The 15,161-nt window shown below is 39.4% G+C and overlaps 2 protein-coding genes and 1 long non-coding RNA gene across 4 annotated transcripts in view; 2 read left to right on the top strand and 1 right to left on the bottom strand.

Annotated features, from left to right (window-relative positions):
- Positions 1–379: 379 nt before the first annotated feature.
- LOC117740463 lies at positions 380–2,351 on the top strand. Its single transcript, XR_004610621.1, has 2 exons — positions 380–427; positions 1,674–2,351. It is a non-coding gene; the product is annotated as an uncharacterized LOC117740463 (long non-coding RNA).
- Positions 2,352–5,822: 3,471 nt separating this feature from the next.
- Positions 5,823–8,118, top strand: si:ch211-202f5.2 (uncharacterized protein LOC795181 homolog). The gene is made up of 2 exons (XM_034547222.1): positions 5,823–5,969; positions 7,783–8,118. Exons 1-2 carry the CDS (start codon positions 5,823–5,825, stop codon positions 8,116–8,118), a joined length of 483 nt encoding a protein of 160 aa, XP_034403113.1.
- Positions 8,119–8,347: 229 nt separating this feature from the next.
- The window catches only part of pisd (phosphatidylserine decarboxylase), a 15,223-nt gene continuing 8,409 nt past the window's right edge, over positions 8,348–15,161 (bottom strand). Inside the window, exons 3-8 of one of the 2 annotated variants that reach the window (XM_034547307.1) lie at positions 11,470–11,604; positions 11,082–11,183; positions 10,637–10,760; positions 10,010–10,153; positions 9,500–9,660; positions 8,348–9,069 (exon numbers count right to left, since the gene is read on the bottom strand). In XM_034547307.1, coding sequence (XP_034403198.1) covers positions 8,824–9,069; positions 9,500–9,660; positions 10,010–10,153; positions 10,637–10,760; positions 11,082–11,183; positions 11,470–11,604 — 912 coding nt within the window. In that variant the 3' untranslated portion in view covers positions 8,348–8,823. The remainder of the gene's footprint in view (positions 9,070–9,499; positions 9,661–10,009; positions 10,154–10,636; positions 10,761–11,081; positions 11,184–11,469; positions 11,605–15,161) is intronic. The other variant, XM_034547308.1, reaches the window with a different exon arrangement.

The following is a 15,161-nucleotide window of genomic DNA, read 5'->3' as shown; positions in this document are numbered from 1 at the left end:
GAAACCACAGTTTCTGTCTAACCGGTTCATGACAGACAGCTTCAGGCACTTTTTACCAAACGTTAGATTCATTTAAAACATGTAGAAACAAAATGAACACATATATCTAATATTATTAGATATTTTTTATTATTTATTCTACATTAAAAAAACACGGAAGAGTTACATAATACAAACTCCCCAGAGAATAAACAGAGTTGGGGGAGGAGTCAGCAGGTAGAACAGGTTCGGGCGAGGCTTACAGTGAAAAGGAGAGAGAGAATCAGAGTTTCATCTTGTTTGTTACTTTATTACACTACGCCGGCAGAAGAGAAGAAGAAACAGGATTACAAAGAAGAAGAAGAGAAGAAACAGGATTAAAAATAAGAAGAAGAGAAGAAACAGGATTAAAGAAGAAGAAGAAGCAGCAGCTGCGGATTCTGAACAGGTGAGGTCTGGTGACGTACACTTCACGTTTTGTAGTTGTCTTCAGTATTTCAGTGGTTATTGTACATCTATATGTATTTGTACATATATGTATATTTGTACATGTAAAAATAGATATAGATGTACAAATATATGTATTTGATCAGAGCCAGGAGACACGTTGATTCCATCTTAACTGATATTAACTAATAACTAATAGTAGGTCTTTCACTGGGTCTGCTGCCCGTCTGTCTATCTGTCTGTCTGTTGTCAGTTGACAAACAGGCTTTGTGTAGCACTGTTAGCATTAGCACGCATTAGATTAGCACGCATTAGATTAGCAACAACATTTTCCCAATAAAAGTCTCACTGACCTGATTTTATGAAACAGTTATGTTTACAGTTGAATAGGTAAATAAATAACAGTAGAGTACATTTAAAGTAAAGTAGTTTTGTAATGTAAAGATTTTTTGTAAAGTAAAGTGAAGTGAATTAGTTTTGTAAAGTGAAGTGAAATCTATTATTCTTATCTGAATTTATATTCTATATGTATTTATAGGTACAAATACATATAGATGTACAAATACCTGTATTTGATCAGAGCCAGGAGACGCGTTGATTCCATCTTAACTGATATTAACTAATAACTAATACTAGCTCTTTCACTGGGTCTGCTGTCTGTCTGTCTGTCTGCCTGCCCGTCTGTCTGCCTGTCTGTCTGTTGTTGGTTAACAAACAGGCTTGTGTAGCACTGTTAGCAAGTTAAGTGAAATCTATTCTTCTCTGAATATATATTCTGTATGTATTTGTACATATATGTGTATTTGTAAATGTACAAATACATATAGATGTACAAATACATGTATTTGATCAGAGATCAGAGCCAGGAGACACTTTGATTCCATCTTAACTGATATTAACTAATAACTAATAGAATAGTAGCTATTTCACTGTGTCTGCCTGCCTGTCTGTCTGTTGTCGGTTCACAAACAGGCGTGTAGCAGTGTTAGCATGTTAGCATTAGATTAGCAACAAGATTTTCACAATAAAGGTCTCACTGAGCTGATTTTATGAAACAGGAAGTATGTTTACAGTTGTATAAGTAAATAAATAACAGTAAAGTACATTTAAAGTAAAGTAGTTTTATAAAGAGAAGTGAAATAGTTTTTTTAAGTAAAGATAAGTGAAATCTATTGTTCTTATCTGAATTTATATTACACTATGTAGTCCAAGTATCAGTTAATCATTCTCTCCCTCTCTCCTCTTAGAGCTCTCTTGCCGTGCCTGATTGGACGGCTTCCTGATTGAACCGCTTCCTGGTTGGACGGCGTCACCATGTCATCAAACATCCACGTCTCCCCTGACAACCCGTACGGTCAGGTGACCATCCCCCGGGCCAAGCTCCGCCTCACCGATGACGCCGGCATGGTGATAGCCAATCCGGGGGCTCTGAGCAGCAACGACTTGAACCCATACGTGTCAAGCTCCTCCCCCCCGCCGTACGTGGTGAAGGAGGCTGGCGGGGAGGAGGTGGGGGGGCGGTGCCCCGCCTGCTGCTACCGCTGCCGAAGGAGGAAGTGATGTCGCAGCAGCAGGAGCAAGTGACGTCACAGCAGCAAGAGCAAGTGACGTCACAGCAGCAAGAGGATTGTGATTGGCTTCATTTACCAAAGAAGAAACGGTGCTTTCCATTATGCTAACGTTTCTCCTCGAGTCCTAGCGCCTCCCAGCGAGGATGTGAGGAAGAGGAAGGGAGGACGAAGGAGCCGTAATCCTTGTTTCTGTAGCGCGTGTGGAGCTGTGGCGTTTATACATGACCTCCGTGAAGGACACACCTGTGCTTCCTCGCCCTTAGCTCCTCCTCATCGATTGGAGGATCCTCGATGGCGGCGGCGGGTCACGTGATGAAGTTAAAGTTAGCGTAATGAAAAGCATCCACGCAGGAACCAAGGAAGCAAAAAACTACATCATATTTAAACTTCCTGTTTGAGTTGATCGAGATTTATTTTTTAAAGAGCCTTTAGAAACATTTAAAGATTTAAAAAGTGATATGCAGGAACTTCTATTTACTGAAGAAGACCATGAGAAACCACTGAAAGACGAGTTTAGATTTATTAATAATAATAATAATAATAATAATAATGTACAGTGATCGGGATTAAATATGTGAACGTGGGATTATAAAAGATTATTGAATAAAATAAAATGTTTTCACTTTTTTTCTATATATATATATATATATATATATATATATAAAAAGATGCAATAACCTTTATTATTATTATTATTATTATTACTATTATTATTATTCTTTGAAACAACATAAACATTTTCATTAATTGAAAAATATAGTCACTATAGATTTGTTTGTTTTTTTGTAAAATGAATCCGATCGATAATCTCTGAAATCGACCGATTCTGAAATAAGGTGTAACATGAAGTTAATAAATCCCATAATGTTTAGTGATATAATATAAATATGAATCTCTGATCAAATGAACGTTCTGTGCTCACGAACAAGTTCGTGATGTTTTAGTATTTTATATATATTTTATATTTTATACATTTTTCCTTCTTCTTCTGCTGGGAGAAGTAAATTATTTAGATTTTGAGGAAGTTTCCAGACAGTATTTATATTTTTGATTTGTAACATTTTAGTATGAAGGAGTTTTTAAACTATAAATGCAGAAAAAATAAAGAATGGAATCAAAGTATGTTAATTAACTGTAAAACTCGTGTGCAGGAAATAAAGATAATGAATGTGTATGTTTATGTTTCACGTCGTATTATTTATGCTGAATGTTTACAACAAACATCTCTGATCTCAGAATTATATTTATATCAAAACACAACATATTTAACATTGAATATTTAAAGATCAGGAATAATATTGAAGGGCGAGTGCATTATTTCTTTAGGTTTTTTATGTCCTTATTTATTTATTTTTATTTTTATTTATTTATTAATTAATTTAGTTTTTTTAATATAATTCGGTCGCTTCTCATTATGGTTTCTTTAGTATTTAAAGTTGTGGGTTCACTTTATTTCTTCGACTGGCTACTTGTTGTTGTTTGTTGAATTGATTGGTCAGGGTAATTAATATTAAATATCATTTTGGGATTCATACTAATAATAAAGATATAAATGTTATTTTTGTTATTTTTATTATAATGAACTTTAATAATGTTCATTAATTTGAATTATCTCTTTTAATACACTTTATTATTTTTAATAAAGAACTCGATCATATGTCATTAAACATTATTTCTTATAATAAACTTGATCATTTACCTTTATTCATTCTTATAATTAACTTCATTTTTTTTATAATTACCTTTATTATTTCTCATAATTAACTTTTGTTCTCATAATTATCATAATCAACTTAATTTTTTTAATTAATTAACGTTATTATTTTTTCATAATTAACTTTATTATTTTAAATAATAAACTTAATTAATTCTCTGAATAAACTTTATTAATTATCTAATTAAATAGATTTTCCGTCTGTGTGTCTCTGTTGCTAGGCGACCACAGTCAGTGAGCTGTAACCTGATAGGCTGACCCTCAGCGGCCAATAGAAACCTGAGAGCTTCTCTACTTTCTATTGGCTGATCAGGTTACAGTTCAGATTATTGATGATTTAAACTTTGAATGATATTTTAATATGATTGCGTGAAATATTTTACAGTATTAAATGTTTGATGCTAACATTGATAAGTTATGTTTTATTCACACATTAAATTATGTTTTATTATTTACATAAATATTAAACCTGGTGTTAAAACAGTTTTTTCTATTCGTTTTATTGGTTTTAGTTTCATATATTTAATTTCTAAATTATAGGAACTATTCAATATTTCTATTTAAAATTTCTATTTTATAAATTATTATAATTGTTGTTTCTGTTTCTTTTAAATATATATTTAGTATTTAGAAGATGAGAATGACACATTATTACAGACACATTATATTGTTTATGTAATAACACGAATAAAAGTTATCTTTACTTCCAATTTATAAATAATAAGTGACATTCAGTATCTGCTGTCGGCCGAGCGAGTTTGAATTATTGATGAAGGCCACTCGCTCTCTCTCTGAGGCAGAAAGAAGGAGGACAACGAACAAACACAGAAGAAGAAAACAGTCGTGACGGAAGAAGAAGAAAGAGATGAAAGAAAAGGAGAGAATTTATGAGGAAAGGAAGAGGTGAGAATAAACAACACAGAAGAAGAAGGAAGAAACAACATAAGAGAAACAGCAGAAAATAAAACCTGAAGGAAATGAAAGAGTGCTGGAGAAAAAGAAGAGAAGAAGAAAAAAAATAAAGGAAAAGAGAAAAAGGAAAAAAGAGGAAACTGGAATAAAAGGAGAGAACAAGAAATGAAACATCAGATGACAAGAGAAAACTGTCAACAATAAACAAGAAGACGTGATGTGAATAAAAAGGAAGAAAATCCAGGTGAGTTCCTGTTTCTCCTAAAAAATATATTGTCCAATCACAGCGCAGCAGGTGTCGCCTCCTAAATATCTGTCTAATATACTTCACTTTATTACGTTTCCTTAATTTAGTTGCGATTCATATTTAATACAAATAAATGAATACATATATAAACCCACAAAAGAATCCAAAGGGATACAGCAGCTGTATTTAATTAATTAATTTTATCTACGTTACTATTTTACTTTAGCTAATAATACAAATAATAAAGTTTATTAAAATTCAATTTAGTGAAAATTATTAAAGTTCATTATAATAAATAATGAAGCTAATTATGAGAATTATTTATATTTCTTATGAATAATAATAACTTTCATTATGAGAGAATTAAGTTGAGATAAAATAACATTTATATCTTTATTATTATTAATCACAAATTGATATTTAATATTAATTACCCATACCAATAAATTCAACAAACAACATCAACAAGTCGGAGAAAAACTGTATATTACAATATTTGAATATATCATTTAAATTAATTAAATAATAATATCTTATTATTAATTCATATTATTTACGTCCAATAACTAATAAATCCGTGAATAGAAACACAACGTTGATGTTACAACGGAGACTTGACGCTAGCTAACTAATGCGAGCTAACGCTAACACTAGCCAATGCCAGCTAATGCTAACACTAGCTAACGCTAACACTATAGCTAATGCCAGATAATGCTAACACTAGCTAATGCCAGCTAACACTAACACTAACTAATGCATGCTAACGTTAAAACCAGCAAATAAAATTAATATTCTTCCATTGCTTTTTCTTCCCGTCTGTTAGAACAAAATGTCGGACGACAGAAAAGAGGAAGAAGAAGAGGAAGTGGAGGAAGAGGAGGAGGAAGAGGAGGAGGAGGAAGTGACCTGTCAACCCCTTCCCCCTCCCCCCTCCTCTCTTGCCTCCGAGACAATGACATCACTGAGGAGGCGGGACCTGGCGTGCATCGTGTGTTTTGGCAGCTACGACCTGGCGACGCGTTTGCCGCGGCGACTGCACTGCGGCCACGCCTTCTGCCAGGCCTGCCTGAAGAGGCTGGACACGGTCATCAACGAGCAGGTGAGCAGTGACATCATTAACGAACAGGTAGGCGGTGACATCATTAATGAGCGGGTAGGCGGTGACATCATTAATGAGCGGGTGGGCAGTGACGTCACCAGCGAGCAGGTGAGCAGTGACATCATTAATGAGCGGGTGGGCGGTGACATCATTAATGAGCGGGTGGGCGGTGACATCATTAATGAGCAGGTAGGCGGTGACATCATTAATGAGCGGGTGGGCGGTGACATCATTAATGAGCGGGTAGGCGGTGACATCATTAATGAGTGGGTGGGCGGTGACATCAATAATGAGCGGGTAGGCGGTGACATCATTAATGAGCGGGTGGGCGGTGACATCATTAATGAGCAGGTAGGCGGTGACATCATTAATGAGCGGGTGGGCGGTGACATCATTAATGAGCGGGTAGGCGGTGACATCATTAATGAGTGGGTGGGCGGTGACATCAATAATGAGCGGGTGGGCAGTGACGTCACCAGCGAGCAGGTGAGCGGTGACATCATTAACGAGCAGGTGGGCGGTGACATCATTAACGAGCAGGTGGGCGGTGATGTCATCAACGAGCAGGTGAGCAGTGACGTCATCGACTCACCTGAGCTGCTGATGTCGTCCGCCAGAGTTTAACTGATGAGTTCAGGTGTCGGCTGAAGTTCGAGCGTTGAAAGGATTCGAAGTGGAAATCTTGAATTAAATTATTGACGCTTCAAACTCACGAGATTAAAGGAGACAAAGCGTAAAACTCTGAAAGAGTTTAAGAGGATTTTGTTGTTGTTGTTAAACGGTAGAAACTTGTTGAAGCAGTTGAAGTGTCAGTATCACGGTCAAATATGAAGATAGTTGAAGTGTTAGTTTAATAGTAAAAGATGAAGACAGTTGAAGTGTTAGTTTAATGGTAAAAGATGAAGACAGTTGAAGTGTTAGTTTAATAGTAAAAGATGAAGACAGTTGAAGTGTTAGTTTAATAGTAAAAGATGAAGACAGTTGAAGTGTTAGTTTAATAGTAAAAGATGAAGACAGTTGAAGTGTTAGTTTAATAGTAAAAGATGAAGACAGTTGAAGTGTTAGTTTAATAGTAAAAGATGAAGACAGTTGAAGTGTTAGTTTAATAGTAAAAGATGACGACAGTTGAAGTGTTAGTTTAATAGTAAAAGATGACGACAGTTGAAGTGTTAGTTTAATAGTAAAAGATGACGACAGTTGAAGTGTTAGTTTAATAGTAAAAGATGACGACAGTTGAAGTGTTAGTTTAATAGTAAAAGATGACGACAGTTGAAGTGTTAGTTTAATGGTAAAAGATGAAGACAGTTGAAGTGTTAGTTTAATAGTAAAAGATGAAGACAGTTGAAGTGTTAGTTTAATAGTAAAAGATGAAGACAGTTGAAGTGTTAGTTTAATAGTAAAAGATGACGACAGTTGAAGTGTTAGTTTAATGGTAAAAGATGAAGACAGTTGAAGTGTTAGTTTAATAGTAAAAGATGAAGACAGTTGAAGTGTTAGTTTAATAGTAAAAGATGAAGACAGTTGAAGTGTTAGTTTAATAGTAAAAGATGAAGACAGTTGAAGTGTTAGTTTAATAGTAAAAGATGAAGACAGTTGAAGCGTTGGGAAACGAGACGTAATCAATGGAAGCAGATCAACGATGATAAATGGAAGCAGTTGAAGTGAAAATTCAAACTTACTTTTTAAAACCTCCACATTTGAAAAGAGTGAGATGTGTTTAAAGTAAAAATAGTTTGTGTCTAACAATGACATCATGTTAACCTCCTGTCACTACAACTCCCATAATCCTTTGCCTGCCCCCCCCCCACCCCAGGCGTGGATCCCGTGTCCTCAGTGTCGACAGAACACGCCTCGGCCCAGAGGAGGAGCCGCGGGTCTGGACCTGGACCTGGCCTCTTTCCTGGGGGTGAAGGCCCAGCAGACCTGCACCTCCTCCTGCTCCCTGTCCTCCTGGAGCTCCGGCCGCAGGGAGGGGATGCCGGCCGGGGACACGGCCCAGGACGGGAAGCCGTGGCTGGGGAAGGAGGTCCCCGACGACAGCTGGTCCCACGGAGGTCTAGCTGAGCCGCGGTTCCAGCGCTACGGAAACTGCTGCCCGCCGCCGTCCTATTGGCTGTGCTGCTTGTTCTGCTGCCCAGGGCGGGGCTAAGGCTGACCAATGAGAGTGGTCGCTTTAGTTGTCCCTTTGTATTCCGAGTAGCGTCATAAAAACTCTTTAATAAAATAACATGTGACTTATTTCTGAGGTTCATAAATCACAAGAAGAAACAAGAAGAAAACTGAAAAGAAAGGAACTTAAATAAAACATTAATTAAAAAAGTATCAAAAGTATTTATACTAATAATAATATATTATCATTGGAATAAAGACAAGGCTGCTGAGAAAGGAATATTTATTCAGAATTACATATTTTACAAAATTATAGATCTTAACTAATTAAAACGTTAGCATTGAGTAACATGATCTTTTTGTCCAATCACAGGCAACCTAATCGGCTTTGACAGCTCCGATTGGTTAAAAGTAGAAACAAAAAGGACCTTTTTGAACAATAAAGCTTCAGGCATTCAAACTACGTCAGTGGACAGAGTATTTTTTATTTCAGACGAGACGGGACAGAAAAAAAAAAAAACACAGAGCTTTGGCGTTCAACACCCCCCCACACCCCCGCCCCCCCGCCCTCCCCACCCATGAGGCACAAGGCTTTCTGGGAGTCTGAGTCCTCTTTATGTCCTCCACAGGTCATTTGTTACTGAGAAAAAAATTCCCACAATGCCACAAACGATACCTGTCTTTTATCAGACAGCAGCAGTTACTCATCTTCATGCCCCTCCCTCTGAGCATGCAGCTGGGCCAATCAGAGGCTGCCGAGTCCTTCCCCCACTCTAATTCGCTGGCCCGGCTGCAGACTGAAGCTGAAGTCTTTGGGAGCTTCGAACAGCAGAACGATGGTGGAGCCGAGGTTAAACTCCCCCACCGCCGCCCCCTTCTGCAAGACCACGCCCCCTTCTCCATCCGCCTTCAACGATTGGCCGTCGATGGTGACGTAGCTGTGGTCGTGGAATGAACCTTTATTATAGCGAGGAACGTTGGTCTGAAGCTCCTGAGGACGAAACACAAAAAACATATATTATATATTAATGTTGTGAATATTATATTTTTATTATTCATATTGTATATTAATATTAACTTTATTAATGCAATAACTCAATCTCATTAACAGACTAATTGTAACATGGAGACACAAACTGGTAAAGGTTCTAACTGTATGACATTGTAAAACTACAGTTAACATTCCCAGACATATTAGTATACATTTATATGATAATAAATGAATAAATACTGGAATAAGAAAGTTAGTTTATAAAAAATAGATTTAAAAAAACCCAGAAAATGTTTCTAAATACTATTACTAATATTGTATATTGGTAATATACAATAAAAAAATAGTCAAAAGAAATACCATAAAAGGATCAAATTGGCTTAATCATAAAACTCTATTAAAGTAGAAATAGTCAAACCTAATGTCTCACCTGGTCGAAGTAAACTCTGATGGAGCCGACGTTTGTGGCCCCGACCGCCGTTAACGAGAAGAAGCCGTGCTGCCATTGGCCGGTGAGCGCCACGCGCTCGTTAAGGCAGAAGAGCTCTTTGACCAAACGAGCCACGCCGGGGTTAACGGACAGTAACGAGCCTAATGAGGAGGAGGAGAGAGAGGAGGGAGGTGAGACAGGTGAGAGGGAAACAGGTGGGAGGTGAGACACGTGTGAGGTGAGAGAGACACAGGTGAGAGAGAAAGGTGAGAGAGAGAGAGACAGGTGAGAGAAATAGAGAGTGAGACAGAGAGTGAGACAGGTGAGAGGGAAACAGGTGGGAGGTGAGACACGTGTGAGGTGAGAGAGACACAGGTGAGAGAGAAAGGTGAGAGAGAGAGAGACAGGTGAGAGAAATAGAGAGTGAGACAGAGAGTGAGACAGGTGAGAGGTGAGACAGGTGAAGGTTGTGAGCAGAACGTGAAAGTAGAAACAGGAACAGGTTCTCACCTGGGAAGTGACGGCGAAGCTCCACCTTCCAGTCTGCGGGCGAATGGAAACAGTGATAGTCACCTGGAGCCAGGTAGACCACCACGTGGAACAGGTCGTTGTCAGGAGACGACAGCAAGAGGTCTCTGAAGGACGACGTGGAGTCTGAAGAAGAGGAATCAGTCTTTGACAGGATGTGGACCCAAATCAAGACCAACAAGTCCCAAATCAAGACCATTGAGTCCCAAATCAGGACAAACAGGTCTCAAATCAGGACCAACAAGTCCCAAATCAAGACCATTAAGTCTCAAATCAAGACCATTGAGTCCCAAATCAGGACAAACAGGTCTCAAATCAGGACCAACAAGTCCCAAATCAAGACCATTAAGTCTCAAATCAAGACCTTTGAGTCCCAAAAGTCTTTTGGTTATTTATTCTATAAACTCCTTTTAAAATATGTTTTCTTGTGATTCACATCCTGAAAACAATCAATAAATCTGATCCGGTTCATTAAAGTCACCTGACACCGGAGCAGTCAGGTGACTTTAATGAACCGGATCACCTGTGGAGCTTCCCGTCTGAACAGCTGTGAGCAGCACAAGCGGCCATGTTGGTTGTTTATGTTGGTGGTGTGTTGGTGGTATTTACCGTTGCTCCGCCTCTTCTGTGGACCCAGGAAGTTCTCCAGACTGTATGTGACCCCCTTCACCTGCTCCACCTCCGAGTTCTTTACTTGACCGAAGTGGAGGATTTTCCCGTCAGCCGGAGAAATCTGTCGGAGAAAAGAGACTCAATCCAAACCCGAGCTCATTTTCATCGCCATGGAAACAGAGACGTGAACGTCATCTCTGTAGTCCGACGACTTGGGACAAAAGTGATGAAACATTCAAAGATGTAGAAGAATAAATAAATAAATAAATATATATATATATATATATATATATATATATATAGGAGGAGGACGAGGAATAGGAATAGAAGAAATGGAGGAGAAAGAGGAATAGAAGGAGAAGGAGGACGAGAAGGAGGACGAGGAAGAGGACAAGGAAGAGGAAGAAGAAGAAGAATAAGAAGAAGGAGGGAGGAGTTTTACCAGACAAGAGTTGGCGCAGAGTGGTCGGACCGCCGGTTTGAGACGTCGACGGAAGAATTCCCCCAGATTCCTGTACTGATGTAAATCCTCCACGGCGGCTTCCTATTGGACGAGAGAGACGAGCATGAAAAAAGAGCGGGGGAGGGGGGAGATTTCAAACTTGTGTCAAAAACTCAGTTATCAAGACAAGAATTATGATAATTTGTTCACTTCATCCACATTAAAATGTTGTATTTCTTTCCTCCAAATTGGAGATTTCTTCAGCGAGTATTTGAGTCGATGTTTTGATGCACTGTGGGATCTATTTTGTTATAATTTTAAAAAATCTGTGTCACTTGATAAAACACGAGCCGACTCTGAGCCTCTGATTGGTTGAGGTTCTCCTCACCTGCATGTTGACTCCGAAGGTCCAGATGTAGAGCGAGTAGACCGGCTTTCGCAGCCAGTTGGGGAGCTCCACCCCGTTCAGCCGGCCCCAGGCCCGAGAGAGGAGGCGGGTCGGGAAGGAGCGGTACAATGCCACCTAGTGCACCAAGCAGGGAACTACGTGTGAAATATTACTCTTTGGTTTTGGGAAAAGAAATTATAATAGTATACCAATCTGAAGAGAAAAGGAGAAGATGGAAGAATGAGGAGTATAGAGACAAGGTAAAATAAGGATCAGTAGAAAAGAAAAGAAGAGAGAGAAATAAGTAAAATCAGAAAAGAAAGTTTATTCAGTTATTTTATTCTCTTACCTTCTGGCTTTAACAGCAGCAAACTGGTAAACTAAAATAAATACCTGAGAGTGACTGTACACCTTCCATAGAGGAGTCACTGTACACCTTCTAAAGTAGAGTCACTGTACACCTTCCAAAGTAGAGTCACTGTACACATTCTACAGTAGAGTCACTGTACACCTTCTAAAGTAGAGTCACTGTACACCTTCCATAGAGGAGTCACTGTACACCTTCTACAGTAGAGTCACTGTACACATTCTACAGTAGAGTCACTGTACACATTCTACAGTAGAGTCACTGTACACCTTCCATAGTAGAGTCACTGTACACATTCTACAGTAGAGTCACTGTACACCTTCTAAAGTAGAGTCACTGTACACCTTCCATAGAGGAGTCACTGTACACCTTCCATAGAGGAGTCACTGTACACCTTCTAAAGTAGAGTCACTGTACACCTTCCATAGAGGAGTCACTGTACACCTTCTACAGTAGAGTCACTGTACACCTTCTAAAGTAGAGTCACTGTACACCTTCCATAGAGGAGTCACTGTACACCTTCTACAGTAGAGTCACTGTACACCTTCCATAGTAGAGTCACTGTACACCTTCCATAGAGGAGTCACTGTACACCTTCTACAGTAGAGTCACTGTACACCTTCCATAGTAGAGTCACTGTACACCTTCTACAGTAGAGTCACTGTACACCTTCCATAGTAGAGTCACTGTACACCTTCCATAGTAGAGTCACTGTACACCTTCTACAGTAGAGTCACTGTACACCTTCCATAGTAGAGTCACTGTACACCTTCCATAGTAGAGTCACTGTACACCTTCTACAGTATAGTCACTGTACACCTTCTACAGTAGAGTCACTGTACACATTCTACAGTAGAGTCACTGTACACCTTCTAAAGTAGAGTCACTGTACACCTTCTAAAGTAGAGTCACTGTACACCTTCCATAGAGGAGTCACTGTACACCTTCTAAAGTAGAGTCACTGTACACCTTCCAAAGTAGAGTCACTGTACACATTCTACAGTAGAGTCACTGTACACATTCTACAGTAGAGTCACTGTACACCTTCCAAAGTAGAGTCACTGTACACATTCTACAGTAGAGTCACTGTACACCTTCTACAGTAGAGTCACTGTACACCTTCTAAAGTAGAGTCACTGTACACCTTCTACAGTAGAGTCACTGTACACCTTCTACAGTAGAGTCACTGTACACCTTCCAAAGTAGAGTCACTGTACACATTCTACAGTAGAGTCACTGTACACATTCTACAGTAGAGTCACTGTACACCTTCTACAGTAGAGTCACTGTACACCTTCTACAGTAGAGTCACTGTACACCTTCCATAGTAGAGTCACTGTACACCTTCTACAGTAGAGTCACTGTACACCTTCCATAGTAGAGTCACTGTACACCTTCCATAGTAGAGTCACTGTACACATTCTACAGTAGAGTCACTGTACACATTCTACAGTAGAGTCACTGTACACATTCTACAGTAGAGTCACTGTACACCTTCTAAAGTAGAGTCACTGTACACCTTCTAAAGTAGAGTCACTGTACACCTTCCATAGAGGAGTCACTGTACACCTTCTAAAGTAGAGTCACTGTACACCTTCCAAAGTAGAGTCACTGTACACATTCTACAGTAGAGTCACTGTACACATTCTACAGTAGAGTCACTGTACACCTTCCAAAGTAGAGTCACTGTACACCTTCTACAGTAGAGTCACTGTACACCTTCCATAGAGGAGTCACTGTACACCTTCTACAGTAGTCACTGTACACCTTCTAAAGTAGAGTCACTGTACACCTTCTACAGTAGAGTCACTGTACACATTCTACAGTAGAGTCACTGTACACATTCTACAGTAGAGTCACTGTACACCTTCTACAGTAGTCACTGTACACCTTCCAAAGTAGAGTCACTGTACACCTTCCAAAGTAGAGTCACTGTACACCTTCCAAAGTAGAGTCACTGTACACATTCTACAGTAGAGTCACTGTACACATTCTACAGTAGAGTCACTGTACACCTTCTACAGTAGAGTCACTGTACACCTTCCAAAGTAGAGTCACTGTACACCTTCTACAGTAGAGTCACTGTACACCTTCCAAAGTAGAGTCACTTTACACCTTCTACAGTAGAGTCACTTTACACCTTCTACAGTAGAGTCACTGTACACCTTCCATAGTAGAGTCACTGTACACCTTCCAAAGTAGAGTCACTTTACACCTTCTACAGTAGAGTCACTGTACACCTTCCATAGTAGAGTCACTGTACACCTTCCAAAGTAGAGTCACTGTACACCTTCTACAGTAGAGTCACTGTACACCTTCTACAGTAGAGTCACTGTACACCTTCCATAGAGGAGTCACTGTACACCTTCTAAAGTAGAGTCACTGTACACCTTCTACAGTAGAGTCACTGTACACCTTCCATAGAGGAGTCACTGTACACCTTCTAAAGTAGAGTCACTGTACACCTTCTACAGTAGAGTCACTTTACACCTTCTACAGTAGAGCCACTGTACAAAGAACAGAGTACCTGAACAGAGTACCTGAGCAGTTAAAGAACAGAGAACCTGAACAGAGTACCTGAGCGGGTAGAGAACAGAGAACCTGAACAGAGTACCTGAGCGGGTAGAGAACAGAGTACCCAAACAGGTAGAGAACAGAGTACCTGAGCAAGTAGAGAACAGAGAGCCTGAACAGAGTACCTGAGGAGGTAGAGAACAGAGTACCTGAGCGGGTAGAGAACAGAGTACCTGAACAGGTAGAGAACAGCGTACCTGAGCAGGTAGAGAACAGAGAACCTGAACAGAGTACCTGAACAAGTAGAGAACAGAGTACCTGAGCGGGTAGAGAACAGAGTACCTGAGCGGGTAGAGAACCTGAACAGGTAGAGAACAGAGTACCTGAACAGGTAGAGAACAGAGTACCTGAACAGATAGAGAACAGAGTACCTGAACAGGTAGAGAACAGAGTACCTGAGCGGGTAGAGAACAGAGTACCTGAGCGGGTAGAGAACAGAGTACCTGAGTGGGTAGAGAACAGAGTACCTGAACAGGTAGAGAACAGAATACCTGAGCAGATAGTGAGTAAACTTGAGAAAAAACATTCCAATTGCATCTGACGTTTATTTTGCAATGATTGCTCATGGACCTGTAAATAGTAAATAGAGCTGTACTTATTTTTCTCTTCTAGTCTTCCGACCACTCAAAGCGATTTAACACTACATGACATCATTCACTCATTCATACACTGATGGGAGGAGCTACGGTTCCACCTGCACATCAGCAGTAACTAACATTCACACACATTTGTACACCGTAGAACAGCTACG

Source organism: Cyclopterus lumpus, chromosome 12 (assembly GCF_009769545.1).
Source record: "Cyclopterus lumpus isolate fCycLum1 chromosome 12, fCycLum1.pri, whole genome shotgun sequence".
Lineage (NCBI taxonomy): Eukaryota > Metazoa > Chordata > Actinopteri > Perciformes > Cyclopteridae > Cyclopterus > Cyclopterus lumpus.
Note: the sequence above shows the minus strand (reverse complement) of the source record. Positions and strands in the feature narration are given on the sequence as shown.